The sequence below is a fragment of the Oryza brachyantha genome, chromosome 1, assembly GCF_000231095.2.
Source record: "Oryza brachyantha chromosome 1, ObraRS2, whole genome shotgun sequence".
Lineage (NCBI taxonomy): Eukaryota > Viridiplantae > Streptophyta > Magnoliopsida > Poales > Poaceae > Oryza > Oryza brachyantha.
Window position 1 is genome coordinate 26,445,710 of NC_023163.2, and position 26,514 is coordinate 26,472,223.

The 26,514-nt window shown below is 43.4% G+C and overlaps 6 protein-coding genes across 11 annotated transcripts; 2 read left to right on the forward strand and 4 right to left on the reverse strand.

Moving 5' to 3' along the window:
• Window positions 1-316: 316 nt before the first annotated feature.
• On the forward strand, window positions 317-2,404 carry LOC102720764 (non-specific lipid transfer protein GPI-anchored 2-like). The gene is made up of 3 exons (XM_006646361.3): window positions 317-831; window positions 1,484-1,564; window positions 1,918-2,404. Exons 1-3 carry the CDS (start codon window positions 453-455, stop codon window positions 2,022-2,024), a joined length of 567 nt encoding a protein of 188 aa, XP_006646424.2. The 5' UTR covers window positions 317-452; the 3' UTR covers window positions 2,025-2,404.
• Window positions 2,405-4,132: 1,728 nt separating this feature from the next.
• LOC102700005 (type I inositol polyphosphate 5-phosphatase 10) lies at window positions 4,133-9,562 on the reverse strand. Of its 3 annotated transcripts, none has more exons than XM_015833433.1 (12): window positions 9,331-9,562; window positions 8,810-8,919; window positions 8,654-8,729; window positions 7,938-8,000; window positions 7,751-7,817; window positions 7,558-7,662; window positions 6,828-7,449; window positions 6,556-6,749; window positions 6,345-6,453; window positions 5,897-6,045; window positions 5,301-5,509; window positions 4,133-4,689 (listed from the first exon to the last, which is right to left on the reverse strand). In XM_015833433.1, the coding sequence occupies exons 2-12, from the start codon at window positions 8,837-8,839 to the stop codon at window positions 4,652-4,654; spliced, it is 1,662 nt and encodes a 553-aa protein (XP_015688919.1). In that variant the 5' UTR covers window positions 8,840-8,919; window positions 9,331-9,562; the 3' UTR covers window positions 4,133-4,651. The 3 variants fall into 3 exon arrangements, with proteins under 3 accessions (XP_015688919.1, XP_015688885.1, XP_015688946.1); XM_015833399.1 differs by having other exon boundaries at window positions 7,751-7,820; XM_015833460.1 differs by lacking the exons at window positions 8,654-8,729; window positions 8,810-8,919; window positions 9,331-9,562 and having other exon boundaries at window positions 7,751-7,856; window positions 7,938-7,996.
• Window positions 9,563-11,810: 2,248 nt separating this feature from the next.
• LOC102721044 (putative pentatricopeptide repeat-containing protein At5g40405) lies at window positions 11,811-15,400 on the forward strand. 3 transcript variants are annotated; one of them, XM_006646362.3, is made up of 4 exons: window positions 11,811-11,856; window positions 12,061-13,122; window positions 13,519-14,505; window positions 14,939-15,400. In XM_006646362.3, the coding sequence occupies exons 2-3, from the start codon at window positions 12,169-12,171 to the stop codon at window positions 14,344-14,346; spliced, it is 1,782 nt and encodes a 593-aa protein (XP_006646425.1). In that variant the 5' UTR covers window positions 11,811-11,856; window positions 12,061-12,168; the 3' UTR covers window positions 14,347-14,505; window positions 14,939-15,400. The 3 variants fall into 3 exon arrangements, with proteins under 3 accessions (XP_006646425.1, XP_015688085.1, XP_015688084.1); XM_015832599.2 differs by having other exon boundaries at window positions 15,098-15,400; XM_015832598.2 differs by lacking the exon at window positions 14,939-15,400 and adding an exon at window positions 14,599-14,916.
• Window positions 15,401-15,464: 64 nt separating this feature from the next.
• Window positions 15,465-18,437, reverse strand: LOC102700285 (uncharacterized serine-rich protein C1E8.05-like). The gene is made up of 3 exons (XM_006644831.3): window positions 17,754-18,437; window positions 16,918-17,351; window positions 15,465-16,493 (listed from the first exon to the last, which is right to left on the reverse strand). Exons 2-3 carry the CDS (start codon window positions 17,314-17,316, stop codon window positions 15,750-15,752), a joined length of 1,143 nt encoding a protein of 380 aa, XP_006644894.1. The 5' UTR covers window positions 17,317-17,351; window positions 17,754-18,437; the 3' UTR covers window positions 15,465-15,749.
• A 917-nt stretch (window positions 18,438-19,354) lies between these two features.
• LOC102700572 (F-box protein SKIP24) lies at window positions 19,355-22,162 on the reverse strand. Of its 2 annotated transcripts, XM_006644832.3 has the most exons (5): window positions 21,747-22,162; window positions 21,486-21,659; window positions 20,409-20,571; window positions 20,148-20,326; window positions 19,355-19,897 (listed from the first exon to the last, which is right to left on the reverse strand). In XM_006644832.3, the coding sequence occupies exons 1-4, from the start codon at window positions 21,995-21,997 to the stop codon at window positions 20,198-20,200; spliced, it is 717 nt and encodes a 238-aa protein (XP_006644895.1). In that variant the 5' UTR covers window positions 21,998-22,162; the 3' UTR covers window positions 19,355-19,897; window positions 20,148-20,197. The 2 variants fall into 2 exon arrangements, with proteins under 2 accessions (XP_006644895.1, XP_015693204.1); XM_015837718.2 differs by lacking the exon at window positions 19,355-19,897 and having other exon boundaries at window positions 20,236-20,326; window positions 20,444-20,571; window positions 21,747-22,022.
• Window positions 22,163-22,488: 326 nt separating this feature from the next.
• LOC102700846 (cysteine synthase-like) lies at window positions 22,489-26,003 on the reverse strand. The gene is made up of 10 exons (XM_006644833.3): window positions 25,646-26,003; window positions 25,240-25,349; window positions 25,113-25,170; window positions 24,771-25,034; window positions 24,516-24,653; window positions 23,793-23,844; window positions 23,638-23,687; window positions 23,483-23,542; window positions 23,266-23,346; window positions 22,489-23,139 (listed from the first exon to the last, which is right to left on the reverse strand). Exons 1-10 carry the CDS (start codon window positions 25,904-25,906, stop codon window positions 23,050-23,052), a joined length of 1,164 nt encoding a protein of 387 aa, XP_006644896.1. The 5' UTR covers window positions 25,907-26,003; the 3' UTR covers window positions 22,489-23,049.
• Window positions 26,004-26,514: the final 511 nt, after the last annotated feature.

Below are 26,514 nucleotides of genomic sequence, written 5' to 3' on the forward strand. Positions count from 1 at the left end.
AATAACAGTGGTAGCAAATCTTGAAGATCAGAACTCAGGCTAGCTGAAGCTGAAAGACATCACAGCACTATGAATCATCAAGCTAATACGAAAGAAAAAGCAGTTTACCCGGCCAAAAAAAGAAAAATGAAAAAGCAGCTTGACACTTGACAGCGTTTCCAGCTTATCGTACCACCGCGGGCCATTTGAGACGCGAGAATTTTTCTGATGTCTACAGCAAATGGAACTGTTTCGTATAACAAAAACCACTTCTTGATTTCTACCGATGCGTACAAATTTGCAGTGCTCGCCCCTACTGTATATAAGCAGACGACGCATGTGTACTCGCCTCGCGCACACGCAAACCACCATTGTTGCCTGACTGTGCCTCCTCCTCCACACCGCACTGTTCCGTTCTCCCAGGTCTAGCTAGCTAATCCAGTAGCTTCGGCTTTTCGAGCGGCCGGCGAGCCATGGCATCGACGACGCTGCGGCTGCACACGGCGCTGGCGGCGGTGGCCGTGGCCGTGGCGCTGGCGCTCGGGATGGCGGCGGCGCAGATGTCGCCGGCCTCCGCGCCGTCCCCGGCGGGCGGGATCACCCCGGCGTGCATGGACGCGGTGCTCAACATGTCGGACTGCCTGACGTACGTGATGAACGGGAGCACGGCGCGGAAGCCCGACGAGCCGTGCTGCCCGGAGCTGGCGGGGCTGCTCGACTCCAAGCCCGTCTGCCTCTGCCAGCTCCTCGCCGGCGGCGCCAGCTCCTACGACATCAGCGTCGACTACAAGCGCGCGCTCGCGCTCCCCGGCATCTGCGGCCTCGCCGCGCCGCCCGTCAGCGCGTGCTCACGTACGTACGCGCAACACTGCGCCTTTAGCTCGCTCCGTTTTGCACGAATGCCACGTCGTGCACACGTGCCTCGGCCGCGTGGTTTTAGCCTATCAGTGCTCGTCATTTAGTTGTGTTGCAAGGGTTAATTCTAACTAGCATAGTTGCAAACTATGATTACTTTTGTGTTATCCAGGAGATACATATGCACATATAGCACTAACATACTTTACACCCACCCACAAATTAATACGCCCTCTAACACACGCCCAAAGGCCAAGGGTAAGATGTTGGGATAAATCCCTAGCCTTACTGAAAATACTACCAAAGACACCCACATGTGCATAATATTCGAAGGCATCACGATTTAAATCCTCACAGGTGAGACTAGTGATTTTGTGGAATAATAAAGGTTTACGATGCTTAAAAGGAGAACTTAAATTGCATCTGTTTTTTTGCTGACCCACCACTCTGTAGCTTCTGCTAGCGTGGTCATCCTAATGGTCTATTACCTGTGTCCCTGTCCAAAGCTCCAAATATCATTTCAGTAACCCGAACAGTATATTTTACCATTCTATTATGAAATTGTGGTTGTACAATAAGGTTTTACAGTTTTAAAGAAAGTAACATTAACATAGTTATATGCTAACTTTCGTTTACACACCAAATGCAGTTCTTGGAGTCCCTGTGCCTATGGCGCCTTCTGCATCGCCCTCGACAGGCCTCGCCCCATCTAATGAACCACAGATGCCTCGTAAGTTTTTACTCCTTGTGTGCTTGTTGATTCAGTTTCATATCATATCCAATTATATATGTGTATTCTGGGAATCCCAGGCTCCAGAAAATGCAAAATGGCTCATGATAATTGATTGTGCTATGTAACGAGAGAAAATTGGCATGTTCTCAAGCACGGTACAGAGAATAGTTCCACTCACTAAGTATCCATTAGGGCTCATGATTTCTGAGCTGATCTTGCTTACGGAAGTTCTGTAGCTGACCGTCCTACGTAGGTGCCCTGACAAGTCAGCCAGTGTCATCACTAGTCAGTAGTCACTCATTTAACTTGATCACCTAACTCAATTTTCTTCTGGCGATGCAATTCTGCAGAGAAATCGCCAAACGCGTCGCCGTCGAAGTCGAGTAACCATGCTCCCGGCCGCTTCACTGCCATCGCCGCGCTGCTCCTCGCCGTTGCAGCCGCCGGGATGTTCTAGATTCAGATCAGATCAGATCAGAAAATGCCTGGATTTTCGGTCGGTCGATCGATCTCAAGATTTAGCCCGGCGATTCTTGTTTATTCTTGCCACACATTTGGTCTGTGTATTGATTACAGTACATTACAGTATCTGCAATGAACGATATTTTTTTTTCTGGTTTGTTTTCATTATTAATTTCTTCTAGTAATTCCTTGGGGTATTGTAAGTTGCTAGAGTTGGCGAGGCTATATGTACACGTTAGCGTTGTCCTGGCATCATAGTAGATGTACTTAATTGGCTACTTGGGGCTGTCGGTTAATCAATCTGAGGGTTTAAATGCTTGATTTTGGATGTGAATTGGAGACGATTTTGAAAAGTAGTGTGAGCTGGAGATGATATCTGCCTTATCTTTTCGCTTAGATTTATGCTTATAAACTAAAATTTAAATTAAAACTTAGATTTAATTTTGATTTTAGCACTTTTCATCATAGTTTACCGAGTTATTTGAGAAGGACAAACGACATATTTTATAAAAAAAATAATTTATGAACAAAAAGCTCATATGCATGTTTTAGCTATCTATAAGTAAAGACTAGAAAACAAAATACGATAAAAAAAATTCTAAAATAAACTTTAAATTAATTTAAATTAAGCACAATCAAAAACAAAAGGATGGGACCCTTATTGTTTAGCGTATGTTTCTAGATAGCTAAAAACATGTATGTAAAAAGTTTTACTTATAACCATTTGGTTTATGCTCAATATAAATCTAAGAACGAGGCTGCAAGTATTATTGTAAGGAAAAGGCATTGAATTCGGTGGTCGGCCGTAGGCGCCGTTGGTTCATGAATGCTAAATTGAGTTGAGATTCCCTTCATTCATTCAATCGATCGGTCGCTCTCAACTGCTGAGGAGAACTTGGCTGCGTCTCCTCTCCTCTCCCACTCGTGGCGGGGGGCCATGTGATTTTCGCTTCGCCCGCGATTCCGTTACGAGATGCCGCTCCTCCCGTGCGTGTAGGGACGCACACGCACGTCTCCCTCGACAAGTCAGGTCCGGCCGGCCGGCCGGCGCGACCGCGTGGTTCAGGACGGCTCCGTCCACGGCGCGTAGCCGTGGCGCAATGGCGCCGCTGCTGCTGCCGCAGTGCCGCCGCCTCGCGAGGTTAATTTGGACATCGCCTGGCAGCGGCAACGTACGCTAGCTGATGCAGCCGACCGCGAGCTGCGTTCTTAAAGTACAATGAGATAAAAGATAAAGGCTAAAAATAAACTAAAAGTACAATGAGAAAGCCCCCTCCCCGTACAAGGAGGCTTCTTCTCTAACTTGTTATGGATCACTAACATATAAAGTTATGAGCATATTATGTGTGTCGCGTGACCATCGGCTCGGCGGCTCCCATGCATAAGGAGTCTTTTCTACCTTATTATCCTCTAACATGTTACACAGACTCACAGACATCTGAACACAATATAGGCATAAGACTTATATGTAAATCTGCCACCGGTTATTTATTATCCACCTTCATACCCATACCCATATTATTTGGGTAGGGTATGGGTAAAAAATAATTACCCATTAAGATTTTGGGTATGGGGAGGGTATTATCCATTTTACCCGCTTTATTCATACCCATTTAGTATGTATAAATTTGGATCTAAAATTTTTAAATTCACATTCACACTATAAGATTTATCAAATTTTACTAAAATTTGGTGAAATCATTTACTATGTATAAGAGCAACTTTGTACAAATTTTAATCAATTTCTGCATGTGGGACCCACACGTCACTTAGCTTATCCAGTTTGGGTATAGATAATTTTCTTTAATATGGGTATGGATAAATTTAGGTATGGATATGGGTTACCCAATACCCTTCCCAGTGGCAGGTTTACTTGTGCGTCAAACACTCAAAATCTGTATTGCGGGCCCAGCCCTCCAGCTCATCGCGTCTCGTAATAAGGCCGCACAGTCAGCTGTAGTCGTAAAAGCAAGCGAAATGCCGTCACGGGAAGGAAACCGATCATGCAGATCTATATGCGGGGTTATTGTCTGAATCATATGATCAGTCTTATCATGAAGCTGCAGCAAACGATGCATGCATAGTTTCACAGTTGTCGTCAAATGAAGGCAAAGTAGAAGAACCAATGTTTAAATTAGGTTAATGCTGTCTCAGTACATCTTTTCTTCCATGTAAGTTACAAAGGCATGTCTACTTTGTTTAGAAAAATACATAAACAAAAACAAAGCCAGGTCTACAGCAGGGTCAGTAACCTTTGCAAAGAGGAAAAAAAAACTATGTATTTAGGCCATGTTATGCTACCAGCAAGGGATCTCTAAGCTAGGAGTATTTGGGTTGAAAACAGGTAAGCAACTCGTCGGATATGTAACCAGCCATTTCGTTGGAAAGAATAACTAAAGTTGCTGCACAAATTTAATCATCACCTTCCTTCCAAGACATTTTCGTATGCTCGGACGTATAATAGGAATTCCAAGGGCCTGTTCAGAGGAGGATTTGTTTACCACTCATCCAAACATGCCAAAAGAGTGAATCTTGACTCCTGACTTTGGTAAGGAAAAAAAAAAGCTTGACTCCTGAGTGCTAATGTCTCAGACGAATCAGTATGACTTATCCACGTTATTATTATGATATTTTTGGAGAGTTTATGCATCGTAATGAACCTGCAAAATGGAATTGAGAATATAGTGATCAATCTTCACTCTTCAGTGTGAATCATAAACTCCGGTGCATGTTAGCCTAATGACATCATATATATGACAACTTCCCGTTTCTGCAAATTTTAAAACATTAAGCCAGACGTGTGTGAGATAGAGCTATGTAGTTAGATATCTAAATGAATTCAGTCCTGATTCCTGGTCCAGCTAGTTTTAGTTTCTGAAACCCAGTTGAACCAACAGCAAGAAAAACAATAGTAGGAGTACTACATGGCTTATATACACATTGAGATGGCACTTAAGTTCCAATGGTTGGACGTATAAATAGTTGTTCAGCTTTATCTTAACCGTCACAGAAGAAGCTAATGATGGCAGTGGCGGTGAGCCCATCGTTCCAGCATCACCACCATGGGATCTTTTGTGGCATGTAATATATGTTTTAATCATTTAAAAGATTTTATACGCAAAATTATATATTTTGCACGTGGTTCATGAATTAACTATTCATTTATTTGTTAAGTTATGTTCAGTTGAAAATCACATGCTTATTTAGCTAATACTAATAAAATTATGCTTACAAGAGAACTATCACAGCATGTGAGCAAGAAGTGCTGTACCTTTACCCTTATTTTTGTCCTTCGGTAAGAGCTCTTCAGCACCAATTTTCATGTTAGCATTTGATGAGAGCATCTTTGCCTTTTTGTTTAGTACCTCAGCTTCAACAATGAAGGTTCCACAGACAGGCCGATGGTCAGAAAATTTAGACTCCCCTCGGTAGTAGGATAGTTGCATGATACCATCCCCGTGCCATAATATTCTATCACACCTGAACAAGTCCAACTATTTAAGAGGGACACTACGCAATAGTCAAGCAAATTAAGGGCTGTTCACGATTTGCGAGCAACATTTTTATGGTATAGTTACTGAAAATCAAAAGGAGAAATTTACTAATGCAGTGATATACAACAGACTCATAAACTGAATTATCTCTAGTTACAGATGCAGTGCATAGAGTTTGGTCTGTATACATTACTACAGTGTGCAGAAATTGACTATATTACTTTTGTATCGACAAGAATAGTAACACTGTTAATTGTATCCAGTCACTAGACTCCTAGACATAGAGTTGAATGAATTGGCTGAATAGCACAGTCATTACATTTCTATATTATAGCTTAACTATAATTTAAAACTAACTAAAATTGGTGCATACCATGCTGGTGTTCTCCTCTTTTTCTTTGATGTTGCAGTCTCACTAGCATAAGCATCTGAGTTACAAGAATACTTGTATGTTGGAGCAAAATATATCTTCCCCTCATTCCACCCCTTGAATACTCTCCCAGCATCACGTTCGATTTTAAGCTGGAGCACAAGTTACACAGGACATAAGTGAAGGGACAATTTTTTAGTATTTTGCAGAGGAAACGTAACCTTCAATAAAATAATGGAAGTATCAAAAGATTTATCACATATTTCTGATTTCATTCCTTTTACATTACAAAACCTGTAAGCACAGGAATGGGATAATGGCATTGCTCGCAGAAAACAGTTGATTCATATAATCTTGTTTTGAAATAGTAATTAAATTATTTTTATGACTGTGGTACATGGCATTGCTTGCAGAAGAACTGGATCATTTTCCTCTAACAAGTGGAAGTTACCTGATCCCTTTCAAAAAGGGCATCCCAGTTATTTTCCATCAAAAACTTTTTGGTATCTGCATAGCTCAGTGCGATACGATAGTTCAGATCTCCAAACCATATCACCTTGCTGAAACAAACAGTGCATATCTTAGAAAATACCAACTTGACAAAATACATTTTTTTAAGATGAAGATACATATATTTGCAGCACAAAAAAGGGCGTTCTTACTCATGCTCAAGAATTTTCTCTGGGATTTTTCGTGCACCTCTCCTGCAAATCCTTGAAAACAGTGTAAGCCTCAGTATCTCTAGAACATCAGAGTTCCTCCGGAACTCATCACCTTCTTTCTGACCTGAAGCCAAATGGCTGCAGATGAAACAAAAGCTTGTCTGGTGCAGAGTCATGCTCACTGATATGCATCCCTGCCGAAGAAGTGCATTCAGGAAAAGGACAAGTACTTATAGAATTACATAAAAGTGATATTATGATTTGGTCCTTACCTTGTTTCCAAGACAACCCAGAATCCCTCGCCCTATGCAAGTCGTTCTTAGATGACCAATGTGTTGCACTAGTTCCTTTTTCACCCATACCATAACAAAAATACCAACCATTTGTTTACATGCTATAAGATTATATTTTAGTTGATCCCTTGCGGTTGGAGCAGAAATTACTCCACTGCAGACAGATCCATTAGAACCCTCTTTATTTTCTTCCTGTTCATCTTCTTCTGAGGAATCTATTTCGTACGCATACGCTTTGGGGCATCCAAAGCAAGCATCTCTGTAGGATGACTTGGCTGTTTCTACAGGGCAGTTGCAGGCCTTAAGCCGCTTTCTCTGGACTGGCATGAAAGATTTCCTAATGGATTTTAGATAAGACTTCTGGAAAATTGTGGAACTACTTGATGTTTTTGCAAGGTCAGAGAAAGAAGCATCAAGACTTGAAGATGCTCGAGAAGCAGTAGAATCAACGGATGGAGATGGCTCATGCTGAAAGACATTGGCATCAGTTTCAGCTGGCCGGTTTAGTGCTTGGTTTATAAGAACGAGCCATCTGGCAGCTGGCTCGTTGTCTTCTATTACAAGCACATTACCAGCATTGAGAGGAACAATTTCCTGAAAACTGTTCAAAGTTTAAATGAACAGAATTGATTAGATGCAAACTTGTGTTGAGTAAAAAGAAATATTTTCCATGTTTAGTATATTAAGAAAAGAGCTATAAAAGACCCACCCCAAAACATAAATATCTGAATGATCATCAGGGGGGAGAAAATCGTCCAGGTTCAGCTCAGCCGTTGGTGCTTTCCCTCCAACATTCCAGGTGGCGACAAATATTCTGTATAATGAAAGAAGTTGGACAGTTTGGTCAAGTTGGCATAAAGAGGACAAACACATGATCATATATGAAATATTAATGGTTGTACCTGACGGGCTCAGTTGTTGTATTATTAGGAGTTTGCGCCAGGAAATGGCTGAGACGCATGCCCTTAACTTCTTGTTCCATTTAGTTCAAGAAGACAATTGAAGTCACTAACAAATTAATTTGAGCCATCTCCGTGCATGTAGACGGTAAACTTTTCATTTTTTAATATTTGCTAGATAGGAGTGTACCTGAAAGAGCCCTTAAGGGGGAAGATGACGCAACATTAGAAGAACTTGGACAAAACTTCCCTGCTGTAATGTAAGACCATACGACACAGTTAGTTGCTCCTATGATCTCGAAACTGGTTACTGGAACTAACTAATTGAATTAGTTTCTTTCTCTCCCCTCTCTGATATGGGCCATGGATTCACATGTCAATGATACTTCAGCAGTAAATAACTTATAAGGGATCGCATACACTTTTTCAATCGCAAATAAGGGATTGTCCTCCGTAAGAAAAAGGGATCGACTGATGAAAATGATGCAGTGTAAAGTTTCTTTTAGTTGTTTACTAAAATTTATATTTTGAATGTTGTGAAAAACAGGAAGAACTGTTTTCTTTGAAACTCAAATGGACTTCATAATCTTGGTCTTATTCTGTTTAACCAACTAAGGCTTTAGACTTTTAGGCCAGTTAATTAGTTTAGTTAAAATTTTCTTTTTCTAAAACTTGAGATCCAAACAACCCTTAATCATATTCAATTGGAAAAGATAAAGAACAATAATAGTTCAGGTAGCATAAAAAAATGTATGTACATTCTTTTCGGAAATATGAAAAATATTGGTGTATCACCGCATTAAGAAAGAGGAGAGTTTGAATACATAAGACTAACTGCCAATGCCATTAAAATGACAACATAAAAATGAAAATGGGGGCCAGTAAATTTTGAAAAAGGAGACCAACCGGTGCTGCAATTTGGATTGTCTATTCTCTTTGAGACTTTGTTCTCCTTTGCCCCGAAAAGTTTTGGGCCACAACCCTGGAACATAATCCTGTCTTCTGAAGTCAAGTGTTTCAATTTTACGTAATGCAACATTAGAAATGTAATTAACAAGTCACCTTAATTTTTCCCTCTCCAGTGGAGGCCATTAATCACTGAAGCCTGTTAGGTGCCCTTTTCTGTTTGTCAGTTTTGAGTCTGAACACGAGTTCAGTGCATCACAAAGAATCTGCAAACAATGCATCATAGTTTTCATGCACGTAAAATGCAACCATATGGACGGTACAAATATTAACTGTGCAGAAATTGAGTAAAGCGTAGTGCGACGAAGCGGTTAAGTTGAACAAGTCATCAAAATGCAAACTTTCAGTCATGATCAAATTAAAGCCTCCAAACGTAAGATTTACTCCTGTATCTAAAAATCAGTAAAATAGAACGAACGACTGATCCATTATATATTATCCGCTCTAAAGAGAGGGAAAAAAACACGAGAGCACACACCAATCTTCGCAACTGAAGCTGCAGTTCCTCGACGACTGCCAGCTCAAAAACCACACGACACAGGAAGACGCAATTTTGAATCCCCGAACCTGCTCTCCAGTGCACCCCAAACGCACAATGCAACAGAAGATATACCCACCTCGGCTCGGCCTCGAAGGAGGACCACCTCCTCTCGTCTCGCAGGATCCAAAAACACACCCCCCACACCACAGCCAACGGGAGCGGCACCCGATGCTCCTGCCAGCCGAGAGAACCAAGCCTACCCGGCGATCCCGGCAAGAGGTCGGAGGAGGCGGGCCGAGGAATGCACGGCCGTCGGGGGCAGCAGGAGGAGGAGGAGGGGCCGAGGGGGGACCCCGGCCGCGTCCGCACCCAGGATCCTTTAAGCCGGGGCAGGAGGAGACAGCTGTAACGGAAGCGGGGAATAGTTTAAGGAAGGAGTGCCTCCTGCTGCTGCGCCGAGCCAGAGACGCATCCGGATCCGCGTACGCGTCGCGGTCTCTTTTCCTCTCTCGCGCCCCGGGGCGCCGGCCGGGGTGGCGGAGTTGACCGTGGGGGGGATGGCGATCTATGGCGAGTTAGAGGGGCGCACGTGCGGGGGGGTTGAGTTGAGTTGAGTTGGATTCGTTCGGCGCGGGGGAGGCAAAAGGTGGGGTGGAGGAGGAGGAGTAGGACGCATGTCGGGGGAGGGGGGCGGGCGGGATCCCCTCGACGTGGGGGGAGGGGAGGGGGCATCGTGTGTTGGGTTACGCTACGGTCGTCCGGGTTGGCGTTGCCGCAGCACAGAGTGGTGGCGCGGCGCCGGATCGGTTTTTGGTTCGTGGTTTTCGTTCGACTCGTGAGAGTCCTGGTTCGCATCGCTCGGGTCGTTTGGGTTAGACGGGCACTCGGTTAAGGACGCGTTTCCTCTGACTTAAAAGTAAGAGGCGTGGGTCCTGACATGTGGCTTTCATTGTACATAGACCCATATGTTAGCCCCTATAACTTAAATCAGAGGATCCCGTTTTCTCGGTTGAGGCAGGGATTTTGGTTATGCATGTTGTGGATGTGACAATGTATGCTATTGACACTTTATATAAGGAAAAAGAACAAATCGGACGACGGGCATCGTTCTTTGTGATGACACGACACGCATGGATGTTTCCAATTTCCTACTCTTTCCGTTCCACAACAAATCATTTTTTTAGTTTTTAGATACAATGTTTGACTCTTTGTCTTATTTTAAAAAAATACGATTAATATTTTTATTTTTATTATATGATAAAATATAAATAGCATTTTACGTGTGACTAATTTTTTTAAAAAAATTTCAAATAAGACGAATGGTCAAACACTCGACACGAAAACCGAAATATTGTCTTTTTGATGGAGGGTGCATGATGGCTTTGACGTGATGAATTACAACCATGTTATTATAATGGTTTCTCTTGTGTACTGCATGAGCTTTTAGGTACTTTGACAAACAGTATTTTAGCCCAACCTCTTTTACGTAAAATGTGCAACTATCGGTAGCTTTATGAAATGGTAGAGTACAACTATCGGTGAGGTTTATCAAATGGTAGATGGTAGAGCAGTAATCATATGGTTATCGTTAAAACAATCACAAATTCACCGTTCAAACATTTAAATTCAAGCTTTTAAACTATATATGCGGTGAGTCACGACTCCCGTTAGTTTTAAAAAACCGCTACCCGGTTCAAACTGTGATAAGGACAATCTTGTTACCGTTACTACGTTGTTTTCAAGTGATATCGGTCTCTACTTAAACTTAAACAAAAGGATGTAAATTCGACAAATTTTATCCATAAAAACTATCGGTTATTACCGTGTCTAACAGTAACCATATTTGGGTCACTACGATTATCTTGATGACAATGAGAAAATTGCATGTCTACTATCATATAAGAATGGATTTAATTAAATAACATTAATAAAGTGGGCTTCATTAGAATGTCATTCACAACAACCGGTTGAAGTTAGCTATAATGTCATTTTTCTGGTTTATTGCATCTGGAAATTATTTTTCCCTGATACGATGTATCTTGGACATTTGTACCCCTGGTCAGAGAAGTGTCAAGGCGCGCGTGTCGCCGGAGCCAGAGCCGTCCACCGCCGCGGGCGACCCCCTAACCCGCCGCCGCCTCAAGCCCGCCCCCCACCAGGCCTCAGCCTGCCCCTCACCGCGACGCCGCCTTTGCCCGCCGTCGCTTCCAGTGGTGGGCCCACATGTACTCAAGGGTATTCAAATGAATACCCAAGATTTTTGGCATATATATATACACTATGTATTCATGTATATAATAATAAAAATACACAAACGGCCTATTCTCAGCTCAAGAAAATGAAAAATGACAGCCTGGGCTGTTCCATTCCACTTTTGTTGGCCCATTGAGGTCGAAATTGGCCCAATAGCCCATCAAATCTTAACCCTGGCTTTCCACACCCACCCCCCTTGCTCTGTCCGTGTGGCCGTGTGCAGTGTGTTGAGTGCGGCGGCGGAGCGGCCAGGCTGCGGCGGCTGAGCGGAGGGCCGGACGGGGAGCCGGGGTCGACCCCCCCCCCCCCCCCCCCCCCCCCCCCCGCGCCGCTTCTCTTTCCCAAGCGGCGCAGGGAGGAGAAGAGAAATAAGAACAGAAAATAAAGCCAGGAGCAGTTTCGTCAAAAGGTAAATTACGCAAAAAAAAAAAAGAAACTGTTTCATCACCCCAGATCGAAGAAAATGAATGTCATTCGAGCTAAGACCATTTTACTTATGATATTTTAGCGAATCCGTTATTATACGATGATATAAATGCAATTTTCTCTCGCAACCAATGGTAACCGACGTTTTCATGAACCAACGCCTGCTCACTTGCTCCCCTCCGTGCAGGCCTGCATCATTGCCACCCGCCGCGCGCGTGTGGTACGGTAGTATTTGCGGTATTGCCTGATCGTCGCGGTGCCGCCTACTTGTCGTGCGATCCCCACGCATCCGCGTATGCACCAGCTCAAACCGCGCGAAGCCGCCACGCTCCCGCGCCACCTCCTCGAGGCCCACGTCGTCGCGCTCGTCCGCCAATGCTGCCCCGACCTCCGCGCGCTCCGCGCCGCCCACGCGCGCCTCGTCAGGCTCCGCCTCCCTCGCCTCACCGCCGTCTTCGCGCTCTCCAAGCTCCTCGCCTCCTGCGGCGCCGCGGCTTCCTATGCACGCAACCTGTTCGATCAAATCCCCGAGCCGACCGCCTTCTGCTACAACTCCCTCATCCGCACGCTCTCCGCCGCCTCCGGCGTACCGGCCGCGGATGCTGTCCTGGTCTACCGCCGCTTGCTGCGTGCTGGATCCCCTCACCCCAACAGCTTTACCCTCGCGTTCGTGCTAAAGGCGTGCGCGGCCGTGCCGGCTCTCGGGGAGGGCCGGCAGCTTCACTCGCAGGCTTTCCGACGAGGACTTGAACCGAGTCCGTACGTGCAGACCGGATTGCTTAACCTCTATGCTAAGTGCGAGGAGGTTGCGCTCGCCAGAACAGTGTTTGATGGCATGGTTGGGGACAAGAATTTGGCTGCTTGGAGTGCCATGATCGGCGGGTATTCGAGGGTGGGGATGGTTAACGAGGCTTTGCGGCTGTTCCGAGAGATGCAGTCAGCGGGTGTGAACCCAGATGAGATCACCATGGTCGGTGTCATTTCGGCATGTGCCAAGGCAGGGGCACTTGAGTTGGGGAGGTGGGTGCATGCTTTTATAGATAGGAAAGGTATCACAGTCGATCTTGAACTGAGCACAGCGTTAATTGATATGTATGCAAAGTGTGGGTTGATAGAGCGGGCAAAGGGAGTGTTTGATGCCATGGTGGAGAGGGATACAAAGGCATGGAGTGCAATGATTGTTGGATTGGCGATACATGGTCTTGTAGAGGATGCCTTGAAGCTTTTCTCAAGAATGCTAGAGTTTAAGGTAAAATGATTGTTTTGCTGATGTATCTGTAGTGATTGTTAATTGGTTTGGTGATGATCTCTTCATATCCATTGACTTGCACATGAAAATGTAAAACCCATTAAATATGATCTGCAAAAGAAACTAATTTATATTTACAAGAGTGTAGTTCTTTAATATCCATGTTCTTTGTTTAGCACATATTTTGTACCATGCTATCATATTTAAAAAAAAAATGTATGAAGGTTCTAAACAGGAATTCTTCCTACATCGTCTTCTATGTATTAGCTTACATGTTCAACTTAGGTTTCTAACAAAATGTCAGAATTCTCATGCCGTCTTTAGAAAAGTATGATAGAGTCTGAAACCATTCTAATAGCTCTGACTAAATTCTTGTGCATTGCAAATATATATCAGGTGAGGCCTAACAATATCACCTTTATAGGTGTGTTGTCGGCCTGTGCTCACAGTGGGTTGGTGAATGAAGGCCGACGGCATTGGTCTACTATGCAAGAATTAGGAATCAAACCTTCAATGGAGAACTTTGGTTGCATGGTTGACCTTTTTTGCCGATCTGGCCTTTTGGATGAAGCATACTCATTTGTTACTAGCATGGCTATCCCGCCAAATTCAGTAATTTGGAGGACTCTTCTTGTTGCCAGTAAAAACTCAAACAGATCTGACATAGTGGAATCAGCATCAAAGAGGCTCCTTGAGTTAGAACCTTGCAATCCAGAGAACTATGTTCTACTCTCAAATTTATATGCATTGAACTCTCAGTGGGATAGTGTGAGCAATATGAGGAAGAAGATGAAGGAACACAATGTAAATGTTGTTGCTGGCTGTAGTTCAATTGAAATAAATGGCTACCTTCACAAGTTTGTGGTGAGGGATGATTCACACCCTGAAATAAAGGAGATAAGACTGTTACTTAGGGAAATAGCTGACCATGTCGTGCGTGCTGGCCACAAGCCTTGGACTGAAGCTGTGCTTCATGATGTTGATGAAGAGGAAAAAGAAGTTGCACTTTGTGAGCATAGTGAAAGGTTAGCCATTGCATATGGTTTGTTGAAGACAAAAGCACCTCACATCATTCGGGTGGCAAAGAATTTGAGATTCTGTCCAGATTGCCATGAAGTCGCAAAAATAATAAGCAAGTCATACAATCGAGAAATCATTGTTAGGGATCGTGTTCGATTCCATAGATTTGTTGACGGAAGTTGTTCTTGCAAGGATTTTTGGTGATTACTGAATGGATTGAATTGTCCCATGGCTTGGGATGTGTCATTGAAACTCTTTGGGAATCCATCACTAAATAGCAATGGCCACTGAGCAAGATTTGGTATCCAGATAGAAGGGATCATAAACTAGACTCGACTCTCCCGCACGATACTACCACTCAAGGTATTTTAATATACATGTCTGTTTACTGATTTTCCATGTCTTTTTACTGATTTTCCTTTTTTTTCTATTTGGCCCTATCGTTCATTCTCCTAGTGTTTCTACCTAAAAGAAGCAAACCATACTGGTGATGGAATGGCCAAATGGATGTTCAATCCGATCAACAACACCTAACCTAAAAAAGGAAAAGCAACAACTTTCCTGCCATTGTTTGTTAAAATGTATCTGTCATAGTTTGTTGTTAATACATTTATAGTAACACTGGTCGCATTATGCATTAACAACTTATGCAACTGGATCACTTTAAACACTCAATTTAGTTGTATGTGTACGCATTATTTTTGTAGCCGGGAATGCCTACGCATTATAATGTTGGTTAACGGTTGTTTGTTCCTTTATGCCAAGTTGACATCACGGAGGGTTTCTGATTTTGCAGTTCATGACGTTAACATAACAGTAGTACATTACCATTCTTTTCGCTTGTACATGATGCTCACTGAAAGCAAAAGGATGAGTCAGAGAGAGATCGGGACTGTGAACTGTGAAAGGCCATTCCTATTTAGGTAACCTAAGACAAAGTCGTTTTTGTTCGAAGGCCAAGGGTGTGATGTGGTGGCTGCCCGCTCTAACTGGTAAAATGCACCTGCAAGATCATATTGTTGGGGCTCTACAACACAGCAAGACAGATTGGCGATAATTGGCGATCAAGACAGCCTGTTTTCTTCTTACATTATAAAAGGTAGTAGAAAATTTCTTTTTCTAGTAACAAGGCAGAGAATTCGAACGATTGTTCTGATGTAAACTGAAAAAAAAAATGATTCCTCCTTGTGTTACCAAGTTAGAGATCTACAGTGCCTTTTCTTAATGTGTTTGCAGCATTACGATAAATTTTAAAAATTTTGTGGCCAAACGCAATATCTTCGAATCATGTAAATAATAAGAAGAAGAATTAAACAGCTGAACATAATTAAACCAATATGTTGATGTTCAAAGCTTCAAGAAAATATGATAAAACACGACCATCGTGACGATTCAACAAATAAATGAGGGAAGATAACGAGCTCGAGTACGCATACATACTTCGAGCGACAACTTTCGGGGAAGTCTCTTTGGATGTTCAAATGCAGAAAGAGCAAAAAACAGTAACAAAGAATAAGACACCAAACCACGTGGTAACAATAAGGCATAACAGTGAATGTTTTCTGACAACCAACAGCTTACGCGTAGGACGATGTATTAACGAATGACTAAGAAGCTAGTTGGTTGTGACTCCATAGAGAGAACATCCCTTTGTACTTTGCAGCCACGATTTGGCGTGATAGAAAACTCAAAGGCTGATCCTTGCAGCAGCTAGAGCTGCGTCTGATCGGTTCCAATGTCTTCAGCACAGGAACGGTTCCTGCAAGTGATGCACTCTCAGACGGCACAGGAACGGTTCCTGAAAGTGATTGACCCTCAGATGGCACCAAAGGAGATACCTTGCTATGGTGAGAAATAGCTATGTCAGTTGTGCTGCCGCTTGTGCTGCTGTACACGTTACGATATTTTGCAGTCTCAGAAGGCACCAACGGAGATAGCCTGCTACATTGAGGAACAGCAATGTCATTTCTGCTTCCGCTGCCGCTACTGTTGCTGTACACATTACTGGACTCGGGTCTTCTATTGCTGCTGCCGCCGACGCTTCCTCCACCAACATTGGTATTGCGGTAGGAAGGTTTCCTGTCTCTTTTGTAGTTGCTGCTGCTGCTACTGCTACTGTGGCGAGAATATTTCCTGTCCTTTTTGCTTCCACTGCTGTTGCGACTGCTAGTGCTCTTGGTGGACTTGTATTTGTAGTGGCTCTTCCTTGAACTTCTTTGATGGCCCTTGACAGTGTGCGACCCAGAAGTAACAGGAGGATCATATACATCCGGGGCCCATGAAACACTCAGCTTTGTGACGATCCCCCGCTTTGCACGGCTTCCTTTCAGTGCAGAAACCAATAGAGTGTCCTGCACATAAAAGAAAAGGTAATGTTAAATCAAAGTTTGCTCCGTCTCTTTTGGGAAAGAAAGGCATACATCCCAATGCATCATAAGGTCATTGCTGATTTCAAATAAATACTCACAATCACAAAGCAAATTGTAAAGAACTGAAAAATACAGGTTGAATGAGAGCATAAAGAGAAAACACCATTCTCAGATAAATTCAAACATATATGGAACATAACACAAGTGGCATAATTGAACACAGCCAAAAGACAGTCTAGCGTGCAACAATCAAGTAACTAATGTGCTCATTACAAAATTTGCTAAGAGAAACTGAGAAGCTATTGTGAATTACTAGGTGTCTAAATATCACTACCAAAGAGAAATACAACTGGTAAGTTTATGTTGAACAAGGAATAACTCATTTTTTCCTGCAACCGATACTTACATTAGTGGAAGAATTTCCATAGCCTGATTTGTCAATTGATGATTCAGATGTATTGCAACTAGGAAAGATAGGCGATGCGACCAATTCAGTGTCAATATCCACTACATCATTGGTGGAATCAGATTCCAGAGAAAGTGGATCCTCATTTTCAGAGTCTTCACCTGAATTTGTTCCTTCATCATCATCGTCACTGCATACATGCATCACATCAGTAATAGCCATTCCAATTTCGTCGACAACCAAATCATCTTGCCCCAAATCTATTCCAGCTTCAACATTTCCATCTCCAGAGCAAGCACAAGAGCTATGCTCAAAACCTGCCCTTTCATAGGTGCTGTGGCAGAGACATGAGCTGCTGCTAACACCTTTGGCACTAGAGGATACCAAAGATCCGCCCATCCACAAGCTTAATTCCAAATTCAGGAGAGAATTTTCTGCCAAAAAGAAAATGGATTTAAATTAGAATTAGATAAAAGTCTATTCATGCAGTTATAATGCTGTGCAAGAGACACCATGCAGCTTCATAGGACCATATAGTAAAGAAAAATAAAAGCATCCATGACTGCACATATATATTTGGCTTAAATTCCAATTTGTTTTATTTGCAGAAACGGTTACTAAAAAACAGGATGATTAAATGACTAGTGTTAGATGTCTGTTCTATTTCAACCAAAAAAGGGCATATATCTACAATACATAGGGTGAATCATAAGGAATTCCTAGAACAAATACCTGATAGACTAATCATCAAAATAAAAAATAGAGGCACATTTCCATGGGAAAACCACATAGTATCAGTAATAGCAAATGGTAATAAATTGGAATCGTATTAATACCTCTTTTGCTTGAAGTAACAGCAATCACCACCTCCAACAAGCCCAATCCCTTCTGATCGCAAGCGCGGAGGGAACCCAGAGGCCAACCAGACACAACCAGAATAGGCTGAGATCGAGCACGGAACCCCAAAACCAAACAAGCCTCAGATCGAGCACGGCCAAATCGAACCCGAGACCTCGGAGACGCGAAGTAAGGACCGACGGGCGTGGGCGACGAGGGGATGGCAATTGTTAAAGACAATTACTACTACTAAAAATATTACTACTACTACTACTAAAACGTTGGGAGGAGGAGGGCTTGAGGCGATGGGAACAGGGGAAGGAGGAGTCCCCGGAGGTGATGGCGGCGGCCGCGCGGAGGCTGGCGAACGCGGCGAGCACCGCAGGCATCGTAACCTCGCCTGGCGCCCGCAACGCTACGGATTATCCCTCGAGATCCAACTCGGCGGATTCCGGCAACCACCACCACCACAACCAACCACCCCCGAGACGAGATCGGACGACCCCGGCCGGCAAGCGAGCGACCCGCGAGGCCACCCTCCGCGGATGGATCGGCCCGCAGAGCTTCCCCCCCAAATCTGCCTTGGCTCGGGGACGACGACGCCGCCGCCGACGACGACGAAACGCGGAGGATATGCGAATTTGGGAATTGGATCACGGCGAGGTCGCGCGGTCGGATTGGCTTTTTGGCTTGGCGAGAGGCCGGTGAGAGGAGGAGGAGATTATATAAAGGGCTATCTGACAGGTGGGGTCGGGTTTACCTTGTCCCAAGTACGCGGCGGGATGCGTATTAATAGGACAGGTCTCGATGACAGGTGGGGTCACCTCGCGTGGGCTCCGATTCGCAGCGGGCAAAAGGATAATTACGGATGGCCGGGTCAAAGGCGCAGCGCGGGAGGGTGCAGCACGGAAGGCGCTCGCGCCACGTCGGCAGCGGTGAGGCGGCTTTCGTGTATCGTGTTCGGGTTTTGTTCCAGGTAAAACTGGTGATGAGGCGAGGCGCACCGAGTACTCAGGTAGGATCGGACACGGGTGCTTTCTGCCTCCCCTCCATCTCCGGTTTTGTTTTTAAGATAATATTAATGGATTGTAATCCGTTCTTTGCTTCAACAAAATCTACAGTTAACTAATAGCCTATGGAATATTAAAGATGATGGGAAGATATAAACATTGCATCGAACTCTTAAGAAAATTACATTTTGAATGTTACTCTATTCGTAGATGTCCATCCAAAGTTAGTGATTATATGCATAACCATTGTTTCTAAACTGCAGCGTGAAGATAAATACATCCTAAAGGCGACTGTTGAGTCAAATAACTATTTTTAAATGAAAAATAATTTATACATAAAACTATTTGTAAATGAAAAATAATTTATACATAAAATATGATTGTGTTCTTGGCGATTTAATTTAAAAGTAAAGTTTGTAAATTAAAATATAAGGATAAAATCTAAAATTTATTTAAAGTTAAAAATTTTAAATTTTAGAGGCGAAAAGATAACGGTACCTATCTCTTGTTTTTTGATGCGTTCACAACGTCAGATGCATGACATCGTAAAGAGCTGAGCATGAATTTCAATGACTCTGCCGTGTCTGCAAAGTAGACTTGATATTCTTGTCCATTATCAACTTTAAGATTTAACTTTGCAACGCAAACTATCTTTGTTTTAACAAGAGCTACAACCAATTTCTACAGGCAGAAACATCGTACATGCAGAGTAATGCCGATGAGATCATTGACTTCTAAACGAAGTAGCGTACATGTAATTAATTGCATAAATCTGCAAATTGAAAGTAAAATGGGGGAACATGATTGTTTCACGTGCACATCTCTTAAAACCACGGGTCAGCCGAAGCAATTTGATCAGATATATGTCGTCCTGCTGCGGCAGAATCGCTGACCGCCCACAGCTTCGTGAATGAGTCAGCAGTCACTATTTTAGCTATGGTATAAACAGCTGGCGGCTGGACGGTGTCGGTACACACCATGAGAATAGATTCTCTCAGCATAAGGAAAGATCAGTGGTGCCTCCTATCAACTTGCCTGGCAAGGAAGAAGGCCACTGCTAAACATGAAGAACCTTTTTGTTCCTCTCTTTTCAGCCTATTTTGCATTTGCCATTATATCAGTGGCATGCATACCTGCACGTAGAAACAAAAACATCAGGGAAACTTGGCCTTGTGCGAATCTGGAACGCGGAATCACACCGTGTAATATGAAGCACAAAACTGAACTTTCAGAAAAGGTGTTGTTCATCCTTATCAACAAGTTGTTCAATCCAATGGGTACAATAATGAAACAATATGTTAAATGAAGACAACAAAATAAGTGAGCAATTCACGCACAATATTACTGCTCTGTTTTAATAAGATTGGGGCTCTTAGTAGGTACCTGCAACTCAAGGAAGATCAGAAGGAGGCTTGCAGGCAAATTTGCATGTCTTACTTGAGTTTCTTTCTCTTTGCCTGTGGATCATTCACAATTGAACTTTTATGGCTACTCTGCAATGGATGATACATTGCTCTCTCCAATGCTTCCTCATACTCATTCAGTTTTTCCTTCTCCTTGTTCTAACCAGAGCAACAAAAGCACAAATTAGTAAGGCTAGTTTTGCCAATAATCTCAACTGCAGTCAAGTACAAGATCACATACATATATATTCTTATAAGTTGCTATTTGTTGCTTACAAACTTTTAGCTCCATCTTTAAGTCACTAAGACGGGAATCAACTGGAACTGTGCACTGCTGAACCAACTCCTTTTGACGTCCACGAACAACTTGTGGTTGCCATACATTTAATGCCACAGAAGCTCTCCTGTAGACAACTCAAATGACTAAGCATTGACAATATAGTACTGAGAAGATATGCACAAAACCCATGCTATCACAGAAAAATCAAGGAAACAGCTAAAGAGCTTGGAGAAAGATGATAATGCAATGCAAGAAACCAGGGGATAGACTAATTATGATTGGTTGATTAAGCCACTTGGTCCCTGAAGGAACTCAGTTTCTCTAACAAAACTGTCCATTGAAGTTTGAACACCTTGTCATTCACCGCTTGGTGGTGGTAGTTACCATGTGTAAACTTTGGTTCAGTTCCTTTCAGTTTATAGGTATGATTTTGCCATGTTGAAGCTCAACGAAACATTCCCAGTAACTATAACAGCGATGCTTCAGCATGTTGAAACACCAAGAAATATTCGTTTACTATAGCAGCTATGCTTCAGCCATGTTTGAAGCACAAAGAAATATTCCCAGCACAACTCCATGTTGGGCAGCAATTATGTTCTTTTTGTGTTACTATGTTCTAGAATGTGAAATATATAGGCCACCACGCACAAATGAATTATCCTCATAATGAACAAGTCATAAGATGCCTTTGAAACTGGATTAATATGAGCAACCCCAACAGCTAGTTCATACGAGCTACAGAGTTCACCTACTGCAGTTTAAAAGGCAACAGCTCTTGCATGAACAAGGCACCCAGCAGATTAATGACCAAGTTGCCAAAGCAATACATTTTATGATGTGCCCACATAGAACCAAATTGCCAACTAAAAATAACTGTGCAGAAATTATGTAATTTGGAAATTCGGAACCACTCCTTTCCTACAATTCTTTAGGGAAGGTGTATTACAGCTTGTACTTTCTACAGGTTGTACTCTATAGCATCAAGAAACAACACACACGAGAAGATATGGTGGTTTTGGGCTCAAACAAACAGCGGACCTGACTCTCTCGAGGTTTTCCAGCTCCTGCGCAGAGGCCTTCAACTTCTCCCCTTCCGCTTGCAACGACTCCTCCAGCTGCGCCAGCCGCCTCCGGCACGCCAACACCCGGCCCTCTGCCTCGAACACCACCCGCCGCCTCGCCTCCGCCATCCGCACCTTATGCCTCTCGAACCTGCAGAAAAAAACAGTTGGATTTGGGGTGGTGCTTACTGGGACGACAAAGGGAAGGCAGGGACAGCAGGACAGGGAGGGAGCTTACTTAGTTTTGTAGACGGATTTGGGGTGGTGCTGAGAGGAGGACGACGAGGAGGAGGTAGAGGGCTGCGGCGATTGGGAGGGGAAATCACGGGAGAGGAGCGCCGACCAGAGGGAGCGGTGGAGGGAGAGGCGGCGGAGGCGGCGGCAGGCGATGGCGAGGGCGCAGAGGTCGCGGAACCCCAGCGCGGAGGACGCCGCGCCGAGCTCCAGCACGCGCGCCCACAGCTCGTCGGGGAGATCCGACGCCGACATGTTTGGTTTGGGTTGGGTTCGGCGCGGCCGTGGTACGACGGCGCCAAGGCTGCGCAGTGCGGCCGCGCGAGCTACGCCGCCCCGCGGTGGCGCCCTTCTCCAGCGGTCGCGGAATCGTTCGCCCTCCACCGGCGGTGGAGCAGAGAAATCGGGAAGGAATACTCCGTCGAAACTGTCCCTGCCAGTGGGCCCGCCACTCGTTGCGTTCTTTCTTGATCATGAATGAATAAAAGGTTAAAATATTGTTTTTGATTTATACGATACGATAAGCTGAGATCGATTAATTTATGTTATAAAACCTTTTTACAAAAAGTCGTATCGTTTTTCAGTCTCTGACCAAAATGTCAAATTCCTATGCAGGTTTCTCGAGGGCTCCTCCATGCAAAGTTTCTCGAGGGCCGCCTCCCGACTTCATCCCTTCGTCATGTCGGTGAGGGGATATACGTAGCGACGAAGCAGCAACTATGGCGGACGGAAGGTGCAAATGGCACAAAATTGAATAAATTCACATCTTAAGTGGTAGATTTTGAGAGTCACGGAAATTGGCTAGCAAATCCTGAAAACACTGCGAATTAGATGTAAATAGTGAAATTTCTTGATATTGACCTAGACCTAGATGAACTCACATCTTTGAAGAATGGATATCCATATAAAAAATATGCTGATCAGACCAGAAAATAGCACATTGCAAAATTACGTCGTCGTCGAGCCTAGACCATGGAACAACGATCCTATGCGAGCTGCTACGTCTAATTCTACATATTCCACCGTGGATGCGTGGTCTTGGTTCCACACGCTTGTTGCAGATGATTTACAGTTACCATGAATTGGACAGGTTTTCCTGGAACCACATTGCAGGCTTGCAGCCCACTTGTCGGTAACTGTGTGCAATTTCAAAACTTCTGTGACCAGTGCCTCTGGCGTTTCAAAATTTCAGGCACTGCTCGTTGTGATCTACCTTGAGACCTCACCCTTCAAAAGTCTGTTATGCCGTGGAAGTCTGTCAGGCTTAGAAATGAAAGCCTTCGTCCTCCTGGACTGCCAGAAGTTAGTTATCTCTTCCTCATTCTTCGGACCGAGTCATATATCGGACGGAATAAAATGCTTGAGATATATCTTTCTCCAAAGCTGGGGAAAATAACCTGCAAATTGATTACTGATTAACCATCTAAGTCGATTATAAGATCATTGTGTTACTGAGCAAAAAACTTGCTATAAACCCAGAGGATTCCACCATCTTTTAATAGATAAAGAGAACATGCTCTCACCGCAATCAACTTTCCAGCATTTTCAGGTCTTTTAGCGATGTTAATAGCAGCAACTGTGGCAGCACCTGACGAAATTCCAACCTGTAAAATAATCCCCATAACAAATTATGTACCGCATATCTGGCAATCTGAAGTAGATGCTGCCATCATTCCATCAACATAATATCAAATCAATGATAACTCCTAAGGTAATTCGTTTAGTTGTGCAGTAGCTCACCAGTAGGCCCTCTTTTAGTGCAAGTTCCCTTGCAACATCAACTGCCTCTGCGGTGGTAACCTGCAATTTCATAATCATAATTAAATCAGCAACCTGCAGGAACTGTCAACAAAATCTGCAAGTGTACAAAGACTATTAAAGTTGTCATTGCGGACCTTCACAACTTCATCAAGCAGCTGAACATCTAATATGCTTGGAATATAACCTGTTTTAATTGACATCAACCCAAAAGGATGTCAATGCCAAGGGATATACACTTATATGATCAATTCGTTTGATTGCTGAATTTGGATGGCATTATTGAACATACCTGGGTTATCTCCAGAGATTACACTAGTTTCAGCAGGTTCTACCCCAATAACCTGATAATTGAAAGGCAGTGCAAAACACATAAGTGAATTTAACTTAAGTATAAAAACACAGGCATGTTGATATTAACCTAGTGGAAATCACTGTGTTTCAGGAAACTAGTTGTCCAACAAGCAATTTACAGAAAGGTATAATAAGATTAAGGTCTAAGGATTATCCTGTTTTCTTGTCCTCCAATCGTTAAATGGTATATAGTTATTTTAACCCATATGGTGATTTATTTTATAAAAGAAAATAGGACCTCAATTTTCTTTAGAAGTTGTGTTCTTCATTTTTTTGGAAGAGCCCAGTTCCAAGATTAAATTAAGTAAATGGACCCTACACCAGTTTAGTGAATAAAAGTGAAAAGGGAATAAATTCTAATGTAACATCATTGAATCTGATACAAGAAAACATCATTAGTTAAGCACAAAATAAGATAATCATTCTGGCAATTTTGTTTGGAGATGTATCCTGTATAAATGACATGAGTTTCAAATTCCATTTCCACTCTGGCAGTCCCAAAAAGTTCTGATATAAAGTTCAGGAATGGGAGTGGCATATTCACTTTTCATGCAGAAAATGGAAGTTGCAGCACTTTTTCATTTGGACAGAACATGTTCCAGTTTTCCTTTTTTTTTTTAATAAAAAAGAATAAGAGCCTGGCAAAGACAAGGGTACAGACCTTAATATCTTTGTTCATCATTTTCAAATAACGCCCAGTGCCCGTGATAGTACCACCTGTGCCAATGCTTGCAATTAGTATGTCAACAGTACCCAATGTGTCTTCCCATATTTCTGGGCCTGTGGTTTGAAAGTGGATCTGTAATTACCAAGTGGCTTCTCAATAATTTTTAAAAGAAGAATTAGGCAAATGAGTTTTACATGTGCCACATAACAGATATTAAAAACAACCAAATGATATGGCTTAAGTTCCAACCTCACTATTAGCTGAATTGTTAAACTGCTGAAACATGTATGCATTTGGTGTCCTTGAAACAATTTCCTCAGCTTTATCAAGAGCTCCTTTTAATCCCTTGTTAGGATCAGTTAGCACAATCTCAGCTCCAAATGCACGTAGAAGAATGCGTCTCTCAACATCTATTGACGAAGGTACAGTTGCTATTAGCTTGTATCCCCTAGCTGCAGCCACAGAAGCTAGGCCTATACCAGTATTTCCAGTAGTTGGTTCTACCAAAATGGTCTGGATAGGCAGAAAGCATATGCACGAGTTAGGATCTTAGTGATGGTAGTATTACAAAGACTATCAGAAGAATCTAACCTTGTTTGGAGAAATTAACCCTTTCTCTTCAGCATCATTAATCATGCTTAATCCAATCCTGAAAAACATATGAATGAAATGAGAGGTGGCACGGGCAAAAATGCATACGGAAAAGGTAAGCACATACCTATCTTTGACGCTCCTGCAAGGTCCCATGTACTCAAGCTTAGCAGCGATATTAGCAACACAGCCGTCAACAATATTATTCAGGTACACCATTGGGGTTTTACCAATCAGCTGATTAACAATATAAACGTTTGATCAGAATTGGAATTAGTGAATGACAGAATACCAAACTGAAATCTAGCCAATTATCCTTCATGCGGTCATGCCCGATTGCCCATTATGCGCTTATAGAAAATCACCAAATTCTACCATAGAGTCCCAAGCACCGCACCACGTCAACCACCACCATACTGGAAGCTAATGTGAAATCCTAGTGAACTAAAAACAACTTCCCAGGCCTCCCATTCCCATAGCGAAATTTGAAGCAAAAAAAAGGAGCGCGCGTGGATAAGGAAGCGGCCAAGCACCTGGGTGACGTCCTGCGCAATGTTCACCGCGTCAACGTCGTCCACGTACTCCTCCGGGATCTCGACGGCGGCGGGCGCTGCGGCCTTGGGAGAGGAGGCCGCGACGAGGGGTCGGCGAGGTGGGACGGGGCGCGCCGGGGAGGTGAGGAAACGAGGCCCGCGTGGGATGGAAACGGAACCGTAGGATGCGGGTACAGTGGAAACGGCGGCGGCGGCGGGCGGGAGGAGGAATGAGCAAGCGGGCGGCGACGCCATCGCCATGGCTGGCCCCGACGCCTCTTCGCCGGAGGAGGCGCCTGCGTGGGGGGTTTTAGGGGGGACGGGGGAAAGGAAGGCTTGTCTCCGGATAAGGGAAATGGGGAATGGGCTATCGGGTTGGCTTTGGGTCTCCGGCTATCCAGCCCACGCTGCAAATTGCACCTGCAGTATTTTGCGAGTATTTTAGCTTCGGGATGGAACTTTCAAATCATTTTCATATTCTGAATGACGTAATGTCGTAAACTCGTAGTTACTCCATCATTTCTAAAATATAAAACTATAAGTTTTCTAAAATTTAAATCTTGTATCGAAATATAATTATTTCTAATATTAATTTCGGTACTAACTTGTCCCATCAATTACTTTATATTATATATATTTTTTAATTTTATTCCGAATGTAACAGAGAACACAAGAATTCCACGTAATTTTGAGGAAATTTCACATGAACTCCCATCTGATTTTCATCGGAAAAAAATCGATTTCCTATTGAGATTTGATAAAACTTTAATATCTCTTGTACGGAGATTAAACGGTAAATGCTGCTGCTGACGGTAGACGAACACAGGCCTTTCAATAATCCTCGCAAACAAGGAATGCTACTACCTCGT